This window comes from Gasterosteus aculeatus, chromosome 4 (assembly GCF_964276395.1).
Source record: "Gasterosteus aculeatus chromosome 4, fGasAcu3.hap1.1, whole genome shotgun sequence".
NCBI lineage: Eukaryota > Metazoa > Chordata > Actinopteri > Perciformes > Gasterosteidae > Gasterosteus > Gasterosteus aculeatus.
In genome coordinates, this window is record NC_135691.1 from 11,397,121 (window position 1) to 11,410,113 (window position 12,993).

The 12,993-nt window shown below is 46.1% G+C and overlaps 1 protein-coding gene across 2 annotated transcripts in view; it reads left to right on the forward strand.

The window, feature by feature from the left end:
• The window catches only part of LOC120817843 (A disintegrin and metalloproteinase with thrombospondin motifs 2), a 90,161-nt gene that overhangs the window by 65,468 nt on the left and 11,700 nt on the right, over positions 1–12,993 (forward strand). Inside the window, exons 4-10 of one of the 2 annotated variants that reach the window (XM_040174454.2) lie at positions 3,100–3,305; positions 7,978–8,061; positions 9,646–9,802; positions 10,645–10,750; positions 11,012–11,155; positions 11,293–11,425; positions 12,057–12,086. In XM_040174454.2, coding sequence (XP_040030388.2) covers positions 3,100–3,305; positions 7,978–8,061; positions 9,646–9,802; positions 10,645–10,750; positions 11,012–11,155; positions 11,293–11,425; positions 12,057–12,086 — 860 coding nt within the window. The remainder of the gene's footprint in view (positions 1–3,099; positions 3,306–7,977; positions 8,062–9,645; positions 9,803–10,644; positions 10,751–11,011; positions 11,156–11,292; positions 11,426–12,056; positions 12,087–12,993) is intronic. The other variant, XM_040174455.2, reaches the window with a different exon arrangement.

A 12,993-nucleotide genomic window follows, 5' to 3' on the forward strand; every position in this document is an offset into this window, starting at 1 on the left:
TATCATCACCTCTCTCTCTCTCTCTCTCTCTCTCCTGTTGTGGCTGATCTCTCCTTACTTTCCCGACCCCCCTTCCACCCCCCCCTCCACCCTCCTCCTCCCCACCTGGTATTCAGCGGGCAACCAGACATTCTTGACATTTTGCAAAGGTTGAAAGACAAAGGACCTTTGTCTCCTAATAAGGCCGCACCCCACCTGAATGAGAATACATGCAGAGGGGGGGGCGCGCCGTGTGTGTCTGCATGTAGGGAGGCATGTTGGCATGCGTGGGAAGGTGGAGGTTGATGGGGTACATACAGTAGGGATACAGTGGAGTGAAAACGCAAATGAGGACTGAGAACGTGTGGGCGGGACAGGATAAGGAACGAGGAAGAGGAAGAGACATGAAGCGGTGTGTGTGTGTGTGTGCGTGTCTGCGTGCGTCAGGTAAGAGGCGTGGGATTGAAGACAAAGTGAACAACGTCTGAAGGGTGAGAGCGATAGCACTTCGATTTCCCCGGCTAATGCAAGCTTTTGCTGCGAGAATCGGGGGCGCCGCACCCCGACGCTTCGCCCTCAGTCACACACAGAGAGACTCGGATGTTCTACAAGAGAGCGATATTCTCCCGTCACCGCAGGAGCTTGAGGCGGAACTCGAAACACACGTGGTCCTTCTGGTCTCTTCTCATCTCTCTCGCTCATATCCATCACACCCCTTAGTTCTACCTCTCACCTCCATCACCGCCTCCCTCGATCGCTCCTGCACCTTATTCCTCTGCAGTTCGCTCTAAAAAAACAGCTGAAGCAAGAGAAAAATAGGGTTTTCCAGCAAGTGCGATGGAAAGTGAGCTTTACGTAGTTACAGCTGGTCGCCGGGTTGGTTCAGTCACAACTTGTTTCTTGAGTTTTCCCCGCATTGTCTCTATGCGCAGTTTTCCGAGGAACTCCCATTTTGGGAAGGCGCAGACTTAAATGTGAGAACGCGATCATCCTTTTTTTCTTTGTTTTTTTTAACATTGCATAAGCAAAAGGTAAAAATATCTGGAGCCGTCTTTGAAAGCAGATGGTGTGGTTATGACATCAGGCTCGTTAAAGGCAGTTATAGCTAACAAGAGCCAGGGCCTGTTGAGAAGTTCGCAGCCTTAAATCCCGCTTCCTTGGAAATAAATGTTCACTTTCTGTGTGTGTGTGTGAGAGAAAGGCCAATGAGCTATGAAACAAAACCAAATGATGTGCTGCAAAATCTTAAGATTCTCCCCTGATAGCGTCTTGTCTTTCTCTCTATTAATCAACTCCTACTCGCTCACTCTCGCTATGTGTGGCTATTATGTTATTCACTGGAATGTGGGAAGATATGGGATCATATTCAGACTTCCAGATTCCCTCCGCGAGCGACTATCATCCACGAGCTTGTTGCCTTGGCAACGTTGCATAAGAGGGAGTGGAAAAGTGGGATGCCCCTTCCTGATTGGGAGACAAGGTGGCAAATCTCTCTTCCTCTCCCCTCATCGTTCCTCTTCCACTTGCATCTTTTTCTAACTTGTAAAAACACCAGAGCTCCAGCTGTCCCGTCATGCCACGTGTTACATCTACTCGCACCTCCAAATGAAGCTCCACGGTTGAAAACAGCATGTCTAATACAGCTAGTCTTCAACTCAGTTAAAGTTCCTGACGGACCTGTGATTCCTGGCCCAGTTAGACATGTTTGTCCACACAAACCGACCTGCATAGACACTTGAACACGCCACTCACACGGCTGTGGGGGGCCTTGTCTTGTTAAATGCAATGAGAATGCACGCTCAAGACTGCATGACCAGCTCTTGCATGACTTCTATGTGAGCAAGGCCATGCTGGTGTCTACATACCGGGAGGAAGAACGGCCTTGGCTCTGGAGACAGGAACACTTATCTTCTGTATCTCATCTGACGCTATAAAAAAAATGTGTGAGGGGGGGGGGGTACTAGGCCTTTAAACTTTATTCACAGATTATCTAATGATTCCCAAACAACACATTGTACAGAATACCTGTGTAGGCGAAAGGGATTAGTGAACAAAACTTCTCCGATGGAACAACTTCAAATTGAGTTTCCTCAGTTTTTCATTTTTCTCCAGCATGTTGCAAGCCGGGAAAAGAGCAGGGTGGGCACCCCCTGTGCGAGGGAGCTGTCTTAAGCCATGTGTTTAGCCAGCACCATCTGCTGCTTTGATTTAGATGGGATCAGAAATATTTGGTTGATTAGGAGAGGATCTGTGAAGGATCGACACACCGTTACCACCGGTTACGAGTGGCACGCGTGCTCCATTCCGTCAACCGGTTTCTGGGAAGATCAACGCAGGACAGATCAGCATGTGGGTGCTCAAACAAAGTACATTACACGTCGCACGTTTGCTAAACACACAACAGAAACTGTAGTCAGAGGAGACAGATATTTCTGGTTTGTGAGGAAGTGGTAACAAAAAAAACGACACACAATCATAGCATTCAGGTTGGGAAAATTTAGAAGTTTAGTTGTGATTTTTTCTTGCTGAATGTGCTTTGTTCAGATCCACAGAGACAGTAAGGCTTTGTTCGCACTGCAAAGCCTCAAGGCTCAAGTTTATCGCTCGGATCTGATTTCTTTTGTGGTTCCAGTGTGAGCCGGTCACAATTGTGAGTTGACCCACATGCGTCGAAGAGCAATAACAAAGACGGCATATGCATCATGCTTATTTACAGAAATACTCTTTGAAGACGCTTGTGTCAGCGTTTATGCTCTCATTTATGAGTTGATGTTCAGTAGAAACCAGCAAAATCCGAAGCATTGTTGTCCTTCCAGTCAGAGAGTCTGTTCAGGGCGAAGAGGAGCATAAAGCTACCGGTGACGTTACACTCTCATTGGTCGGTTGATTTGCGGGGGAACGTTGGTTCCTGACAACAGGAAACTTAAATAATGTTGTCTGATCTGGAAGTTTCTTATGTTATTTACGTGCTTATGTTATTGAAACATGCCGTCCTTATAAGATAACTTCATGGAATTAGTTTAATGTTGTCTCAAGACGTCTTTGAGGTTTGTACATCAACATTTCAATCCTTCCTGTGTTGTGTGAATGAAATATCCCTATAATTTGCCTTTATTCCAGGCGCTGACCTCGGTGGTCTGATGGATCTGGAGTCTCTGTACCGTGGCGTGGAGCAGAGTATCAACCACACGCGAGCGGGGCGCATGCGCAGACAGAGCCTGGACCGCGCCTACAACATCGAGGTGCTGCTTGGCGTCGACGACTCGGTGGTCCAGTTTCACGGGAAGGAGCACGTCCAAAAGTACCTGCTCACACTCATGAACATAGTAAGTGTTGGAGGCACAAACACCACACAGAGAAGTTGGGATACATGTATTTAAATTAATCAGGCATGTTCATTTCTGACATTAAAGGTTATTTTAGAGCTCGAGATAGTGGTGGAGTGTAACTAAGTACATCCCCCCAAGTACTGTTCAAATTTAAGATATTTCCCCCTTTTGCTGCTCCAGATAATTTATCTGTTTCACTCTTTTTTTGTGCAAAGGACTTTTACTTTCAGGTACAGTTTGCTATTATTACCTTACATAAGACCTTACATTTGAATATTTATTCCTTCGCTAAACACTAAGCCTGCGGCACGCCAGCGCACAAATGTATAAATTCATCTTCACATATATCCATCATTAGGAATACCCAAAGAAAATAAAACCATTAAATGGGAAATCTGTTCCATTTGAGTTGAATGGGAAGTGAGTCACAGTGAGGTCAAAAATAGAGGGTAACACACACACACACACACACACACACCAACTGAATGAGGATTCAATTCCCTTCCGACATGTTCTCAGCCAGCAATCAGCCACGGGTAATCCTTTCTTCTCTATCTGAATGTGATGAGATTTCATTTGTTTGAGTGTGTGTGTGTGTGTGTGTGTGTGTGTGTGTGTGTGTGTGTGTGTGTTAGGTGAGCCTTGTGCTCTGAAGGGTTTCCTACATATCATTTCATCAGGCTTTGTGTCATGTCATCATTCATCTAGTGTGTGTGTGTGTGTGTGTGTGTCTGTATGGAGAGAGATGCAGAAACAGCAGGCAGTGTGCTCCAGGCCGCTGCAACACTTAGCCGAGCATTTAAACTCCTAGGTGTGTGTGTGTGTACCCGTGCTTGTGTGTTGCCCTGCCATTGAAAAAACTGCAGACTTTAATCTTTGCAAATTAAACCTGCGGTGAGAGCGCTGTTTGCACGCGTGCCCGCCTCATCCTTGTTGGTGTGCGGGCCCCTGTTTGCTGTTGCGACCCACAGCGCGAGGAGCCGATCTCCCACTGTTAACTGCAAGCGCACAGCGACAAATCCCACCACACCTCTTTGTCTCGCTCAGCGACCTGAGGAAGAACAAGGGCCGCCGTGCCCTCCGCCTCCCCTTTTAGATATTTGATATCTAAAAGATATTTTACAATATGGGTGAAGAGAACGCGCAGCCGTGTCGCAGCCCCCCTCTCATCTGTGGGGAAGAGCCGGTGGAGACGGAGGGAGAGGGAGTATTAACAGCGAATCCGGAATAAATTACTGACAGCCAGATAAACAGAAATAAATAAATAAGGGCTGCCTCCCACATGTGGCATCTGGGCGGCTTTCTTCTTGAAAGTTGACTTTGCTCACTTCGGGACGGATGTGCTCTCTCTCTGTCTCACTCTCTCTCTGCTTTCTTTCTTTCCCTCTCTTTCTTTTCCCCAGCAGCGCTCAGCTGCTCCGCACTAAGCTATTCTGCATTGAGACTTCTACCTGACTTGGGTAGTTTATGGAAACACAGCCTGACCAAGGTTAAACATCTACGTGGTTTAAGGTAGATTAAACAGATTCCGTCTGTCCCCTAAAGGACCGCATATGTTTGCCGGGTGCTTAAGCACACAGGGAATACCTCCACCCGAGGTAAGGACACTGTTTTGACATTGGAAAAAGGGTCTAATTGATATCATGATTTCTTCTTACTTCCGGGTTTGTTTCCTCCTTCCACCTGTTCTTCTCTCTAGATTCCAAACTGAAATAGACTCATCTGTATGCGTGTTTAGGCGTCCAACACATATAGACCAAGTGTACGAAGCGCTCCTCTGTCTTTTGTTGCAGCAGCTGTCTCACAGTCGTACAGGCACCCTCAAAGGATAAATAAAGCACTTGTGTTTCAGTACGAAAGGTTATTCAATAAAAACAAAAAATGTTTGTGTTATTTCTTGGAGCTCATTTTCATCTGTTGTGTTTTGTAATTACTCGCAGAATCTACCCCTCACTTTCTGCCTGTTTGAATGAATGCCAAATTGAGGGACGGGTCGAGGTGAAACATTTTCTGTGTGTGTGTGTGTGTGTGTGTTGGCGGCGCACCGCTGTCTGCAGGACATCAAAGCGCCCCCGCAGTAAAACCACTAAATCCCGTCTGCGAAGTTCAGCAGGAGTGTCAAAGTGTGTTTGTGTGTCTTGATGTGTTGGATGAGTTGAACGTGTGTACCGGTGCTTCTGCTTCCCACTCCTTTCCCATGTGTTTGCCTCCCTTTAAGACAAGAGACGGATCGCGTGGCGTACACTGACAGCGATATGGATAGGGAGGGGGGGGACACAAACAAAAAAAGACGTACCTGAAAGAGAAGACATTTATTGTCATTCTCAAATCTCAAGAGACGGAGAGGGAGAGAGAATAAGGCGACGCAGACGGAGAAGTGAATTAATAAGTTACAGTTAAGTGAGTTTGGAAAACAAAACAAAAACAGCAAGGGGAAGGAGAAATTGACATCCGGGGCACCGTAGATATGTGCATTGTTTCGAGTGACCACGGGTGACAAAGTGCGCTGAAAAGAAAAACACGAGTGCTGCACCAATGTCGTTGTGGTAAATCCTGCAAAAATATGACGCGTGCCAAATGCCAGGAGGAGGCCATTGTGCAGCAATCATCCTGTGGGCGACCATGGTGATAGATTTAGTGGCTAACAGTGATCTGTCTGTCTACTCTCCGTCTCAGCCATTAACGGAGACCTTTAGAGAGGTTCCGCTGTGTGTTAATCACACTTTCCGCGATTATGAATGGTCTTTGCTGGCCAAGCAGTTGCACCTGCGTGTAAGTTTAATTTACATGATGCATAGCTGCACACTGAGGTGTATTTTCACTACTCCAGCATGTGATGAGCATCATTTCTGCAGCAGCTATCTGGAAGGGGTGTTGAAGCTCCAGAGGCAGGAAAAGGCGACGTCGTCCAGGTAACAAGAGACACCTTGCTACCTGGATGTGTATGGAGCCCTGTCACACTCACATTTCTAAGTCTAAATGACTTAAATATTCCCCAGTGTGTTGACAGACAGATAAAGGAGAAGCTGTCCAAAGTCTTATCTAATTTATGTAACACTACAGCCAAATTTTATTTGATGACTCAGTTTGGTCTCGTCGGCCGCTGAGGGTGTTTTCAATGCATATTAAGCGAAAGCCACATTCCATGATGAGTTTACATCCTTAAACAACATGTAAATGTACTTTAATCATATTACAAATTCAAGTATCTCTTCAAATCATTCTCAGCCTCTCATGTAAGCTTCTTATCCATTTCTATTTTATTCTGTCTCTTGCACGTTCCCCAACTTCACGGAGACACAAAAACCAAAAATTGCCACAAAACCTCTTTTAATGTGGTTGTATTATGATCACAAACTCAAGAATGACTCTCTTCTTTCCTTGAACTAACGCTGTCTTCTATTCACAGTTGAAGGTGAAAAAGTCCCATTTAGAGAGCCGGCTGCTCACGGGCTGCACTGTTTAGTGTTCCGGCTCGAAAAAACCAACACATGGATGGATGACTGCAAAGCGTCACACGCTAGCAAATGATCATATTATGCCGGGAGCAGTACACTTTACATTTCAGAGGGTTAATTGGTATATATCTGATCATTTACCACACAGATGTTCCCGACAACAAAAAGACAGATGCTGAAAAGGTTTCTTGAATATTATCTAAAGCGGATGAGGCTTTACGTTACAACCGTGTTTATGTCCTGATGTCGTCAACGAAATGTTTTGCTGGCGAGTTTAGTTACCAGATCAAGTCTTTGACTCGAAGGATTCCTCCACTGGAATTTTTCCAAATGAGCTGCTACTCTACACTACAATTGTTTTCTAAGAATGCATCCTTTCCAGTCCCCCCCTAAGCGTTTGTCTCCTTCCTCGCTCTGCCTGCGTGCTCCCTCTCCGCTCTCTGCTCAGCTCCTTGTGCCGCTGCCTCTCTGTTTCTATTCGTAGCATTCCTCAACCTTCTGCCTTTCCCTCGCCGGCTGCGTGTGTGTCTGCAGTTTCGCTCGTCGTCCCTCTACATCTGTGTGTGTGTGTGTGTGTATGCGTATACACACTCTGTGTGTTCCTCTTCCTCCACAGCTATACATCAGCCATCTCATTACGGCTGTCTGTTTTTACATCCCTTTGCCTCATTAGGCACTGCGCACAGCCACTGAGGACGGCGGGCCTCGACTCCAGCGCCAACGTACCCCTCTGTCTCTCTTCTCGAGCGCGCGCGTGTGTGTTTTGCCAGTATAATGCTCTTTGCATCTCCCTTGTCACACATTACTTGGTTTTGCTTGCATTAGGCTCTTTCCTTCCTTCATCTCCTCTCCATCTGTGCTCGTGGGAAACGGACTTCATTGCCCTTTTCCCAACTTCCTTTTCTCTTCACTTCGTCTGTCACCCTGTTGCTGTTGACATGCTTTAGTGCAACAGGTTTATGAATTACTACTGGATATAATCATGGTTAATAAGCAATTATAGATCTGTTCTAAGGCATATACGAGCTTTGACTTTAATAGCAGAGTTCTTTGGAATTGATGGATTATTATGAAAACCAGAAATAATTCATGAGCAACTAACATTGTCGACTAAAAGTTGTCCTAATGACTCTAAATTATTAGTGTAGACATTGTTGTATTTCTCCTGCTGAGTCCTCTCCTACGTCTTGTGCTTATCTGTGTGACTGTAGGTGAATGAGATCTACCACGACCAGTCTTTGGGAGCAAAGATCAATGTGGTGCTGGTGAGGATCATCATGCTGGGCTACGGCAAGGTGAGACCTGATGACTTCTACCCAAACGTGGACGCCTTGTCTCTCCGTCAGCAATGTCTCTTGTACTAGCGTTCTGCTACAATAGCTTCACATACCTTCAGAAAGCAAAGCCTAGTAGTACATACAGACAGGCGCACACACACGCACACACGCGCTCACAAACACACAAACACATTCATCAGCAGGCACCGATGCCCGTAGCCTGTTATTCCAGTGGACTGAGCAAAAGAGGAACTAAAAGCATGCGGCATCCCAGGGGACTGTTTTCAAGTCGCACGCCTTCACAGTTCAGCACCAAAGCACACAGAAACTCTGCCCGTTATGCAATCAGCCTTCCTCCCAGTAGGCTGCTGCACAGAATCATGGGAAGTCCAGGCAAAGATAAGCAATCAATGATAGCCCTCCCTCATTCATAAACAGGGAAACCGGACAATGGGGGTAGCATCCTTTTCTTCTTGACTGTAACTCTATCTTCCTGCCTGTGCCAAAGGGGAGAGGAGAGCGGGGTGGAAGAGAGGGAAAACAGATAAAGCCGGAGATGGCAGGAAAGGAGACGGGCTGGGATTACCCCACAGAAGGGATTTTATTGCTGGATAGGTGCTCTGTGATACACTTATGCTGCTGTAGCCTTATCTCTTCCTCTCTCTACAATGTCTAACGTCCCAGTGGAGCCCACGAAACACACACACACTCTGCTACATTGGTCATTCTGGACCAGCCCCTATGCAGCTTCAGCCAAAGCTCTGGCTGTCCATCATCCCCAATTACCGTGGCAACGGAGCTGCGCGCAGACAGCCCGCAGATTGTCTATCTGACCCTGAATGCAGGCGCACCCACACACACACACACACACACACACACACTTGAACGCAACAAGTGCACTTAAAACACCATTCCAAAATCATCTTTAAAAACACACTGAAACACATTCACAAGCACCTGATGAACACGAAGCACACTCACACACGCACCTACTGTGTCTAAGGGGTGTCTGTGCAGAGGCAGGCCATATGTCTTCTCTGCTGCCCACCCACAATACACACACTCCCCGTTTGGAGTCCGCTGTGCATTGTGAGTGTGTGAAAGCTGGCAGGAAATGCAGAAATGAAGGCAAAAGGAAGCAGAGAAAGAAAGACTTAGAACAGGGAGGGGAGCAGAGGTCCTAATGAGGAAGCGAATAAGAGGTGAAGGTGAATAGACATGATTGCTGGTTTCTGGGAGTTTGTGTGGGTGTCTGTATTGTTCATTGAATCATAAGTACATTTTCTGTAATTGGACATGTTTTTGACTATTAGTGCATAACTCATTAACAGGCAGCTCTTTGTTCACTTTCTTATTCATTATTGAAATGATCAAGCTTACAGGAGCATTATTGTGTACTGTGGATCCCTTGGAGTGAGTGTGTGTTGAACACCTCAGCAATTTGCAAGATGTGCTGACACCATATAACATTGTGACACTGCCCCCTACTGGGCTGAATTAAATGTTATTGTACCAGAGCAGAAACAAGAAGCTGGTTTAGTTCCTGGCTTTTTTTTCTTGCCCTCTTCTCTCTTTCTCCAACATGCTTCCCTCTCATTCTAGTCCATGAGTCTGATTGAACTGGGGAACCCATCTCACAGTCTGGAGAATGTGTGTCGCTGGGCCTTCCTGCAGCAGAAGAAGGACACGGGGGACGCTGAGCACCATGATCACGCCATCTTCCTCACACGCCAGGAGTTTGGCCCCACGGGCATGCAGGGTATTGTACACTCTTACACATTAACATTTAGCACATACATCAAAATGACATGCCCACCGTCTACTTTGAACTCAAACTCACACAGAGAAAACTCCCCTCTTGCTCCCTCCGCCTGGAGAAGCTGCATAGTGCACTGTGGGTTCGGTGGTTTTCCGTGCAGCAGAGTGCAGGCTAACAGGCAGGCCCAGGGGAGAGGCCTCTGAAGGCAGTGGCCCAGCTATCCAGAAGCCCTTCAGCCGCCCTTGGGCTCAGCCTTCAGCAGCAAAAAATCAATAAGCAGAGCAGAACCGGCCACAGTGCCACAATTAAAAACAGGACAGGACACACGAGGAGTCAGAGATGGCATATGCAGGGGTGGAAGGCGACGGGGTAGGGTTAGAAATGCAAAGATACACACATCTGTGTGTGGGTTTGGCTATGTATAGATAGTACATGTTATGCACGTTTTTGAAGCAAGAAGTCACAGGATTGAATGTAAAAAAAAAAGTGATTTATAGTTCAACCGAATGGATTAAATCACACTTCAATGCATGTCATTAAAGCAGATGTTTATTTCAGTAGATGAGAGACTGACTTCATTCTTTGAATATTATTCAATCCTAGAAAATGAATACAAAAGGATCATTTGAAAATAACTTATTGAAAAATATATTTTTTTGTAATGTTTATTGGGCTTTTACAGATGTGTTTTTGTTCTGTTTTAGATATATCCCCTTTTCTTATTTTGATAATGAATGTTCCATGTTTTTTGTCACTTTTCACAAACTTTTTTTGCAAGCTTTCAGTGCAAGATAATAACTCTACAAATCTTGACAAGTGGGTCTCTCTTCCTGGTTACCTAGGTTACGCCCCAGTGACTGGCATGTGCCATCCGATAAGGAGCTGCACTTTGAACCATGAAGACGGCTTCTCCTCTGCCTTCGTGGTGGCACACGAGACCGGACATGTGTAAGCGCATTTGCCATAATTACGTCTTAAAGCTCGACCTCGCGGAACAGCAAAAGACAACAAAGCAGTCACTCATGTGACCATATTGATTCATTACAATGGCGCTCCATTGGTTACCTCAGTCAATATCTGATGAGAGAATTGCTTCTGCCTCCCTGCCCTTACGTGTTCTTCTCCACCCACATGTTTCCAATTTGTCTCCACTGGTTCATCTCCTTTGCATTCACTTCTTTCTGTCTCTCTCTCGCTCTTTGTGTCCAGGCTGGGGATGGAGCACGATGGCCAGGGGAACCGCTGTGGAGACGAGGTGCACATGGGCAGCATCATGGCTCCACTGGTGCAAGCTGCCTTCCACCGTTTTCATTGGTCCAGATGTAGCATGCAAGAGCTTGGACGCTACCTTCAGTGAGACACAGACACACACAGGCTGATTCACCACACATACTACACAGGGGTTTAAATAAATAAGTAAAAACAGGTAGATAATTAGTTGGCGAACACAAATTAATCCGCATATTCCAATTTTTTGACTTCTCTTGCAGATCTTATGACTGTCTCCGTGACGACCCCTTTGACCACAACTGGCCGTCTCTGCCTCAGCTTCCTGGTTTGCACTACTCCATGAATGAGCAGTGTCGCTTTGACTTTGGTGTTGGCTACACGATGTGCACCGCGGTAAGAGACCTATAGTCACTCTACTAACTGAATCAGAGTTTACTAACACTGGTTAATACTGACGGCAGCTTCTACGACGGTGACTTGATTGCTTGAGATGATGCAGTTCTTCAGAGTTGGGGTAGACTCACTTTGAATTTACTAATTTGACTGTGGAATGTCCAATTCTATAGGCCTTCTCGAGCACTGGAGGTTTTACTTGTGAACTGAGCGCTGCACTTGCATCATCTTTCTCTGATCTACGTTGCAATGAAAGAGTCAGACATACACAGCTTTTCACATTATTCTGATGTCCTCTGCTTTCCTCTCCTGGCCACTGGTGGGATTGGCATCTTGCTTAAAAGCAGGTAATTAAATAGCCATTTGTTTTTTCTGTTGTTAATGTTAAAATGATTTAAATAAATACATTTATTTCAACACAACACTTACCATGATACCCGAAGGCTTTTACACGAGCCTTTCACACAACAAGACCCGATCTTCAACATCCCGCCGGGCGTCTACCCCCCCCCCTCTTTGACTGTGACGTCACTGTGGCCCACTGCTGATTGATTGTCAAAGGGTTTATCCACGGGCTTTGCACACATTGCTAGATTACCCTCTATTCTCTTGTCAAACCCATTCCCCTCAGCTACAAAAGGCGGGCCAGTCAGGAACGCAGGTAAGGTAACCCCACCTCCCCGAAGACATGTGGCCCGTCATTTGTTCTCTCAGATTTTATTTTTCTCTTTGTCCTCAGAAAACGTAATTTTTTTGTAATGTTGCTCCTTACTTTTCTGTTTTACTGTACTTGTTTCTCTGTTCTGCTCATCGTCATTTTTTGGGATGTTAGTCTGCAGGATTCTAAAATGCTTATTTCCAGACACAGTGGCAGTAAAAAGCCTATAAAAACGTGACTACACTGGTTCAGTAACTGTGGTGCAGTTCAACAGTTGAACCACACCACATCCTGGCTCCGTTCCTGCAAATCTCTGCGTTAATTCACAGAAGCGCAGGAAAAGCCTCATTATATTGGAACACCGAAGACTATAAACGAGTGGAAAAGGTTGGAAAGATGTCTTTCCCATCCAAGGTTAAAGGGCTGAGCCAGAAGAGGCTGCTTTTCCACATTTAACTTCAGCTTTTAGGATCCTCCAGTCTGATGTCATTTGTTGTTACCTACCACAGTCGAGCCTTTGATTGTTACTCTGACCTGCAAAGGTCCCCGGGGGTCATGGTGGTGTGAAAGTCGGTGGAAAGTAGGGAGCAGGGCACGGCCCCTCCCACACTGGACTACGGGTCAGTTTGGTGGTATTCTCATCAGTGGTTTGTATCAGAAAAGGAGGAGAATTCGATCCTTGATCTGTGTCTGGGGACAATCTAGAGGTCTATGACACCTCACCTTTGGCCTTTCAACCTTTTCGCCCTCTGACCTCCTTTGTGACCAAATTAAACCACGGGCTGTGTCTCGATCATCCTTTGGTTTAGTTTGCATGAATGGCTGTGTGTGTCTCAGTGGAGCGTAGTGTACAGTGCAGTGACACAGCGCGGGGTCGGTGTCCTTCTTGTCGGGTATAAACTGTTGTGGT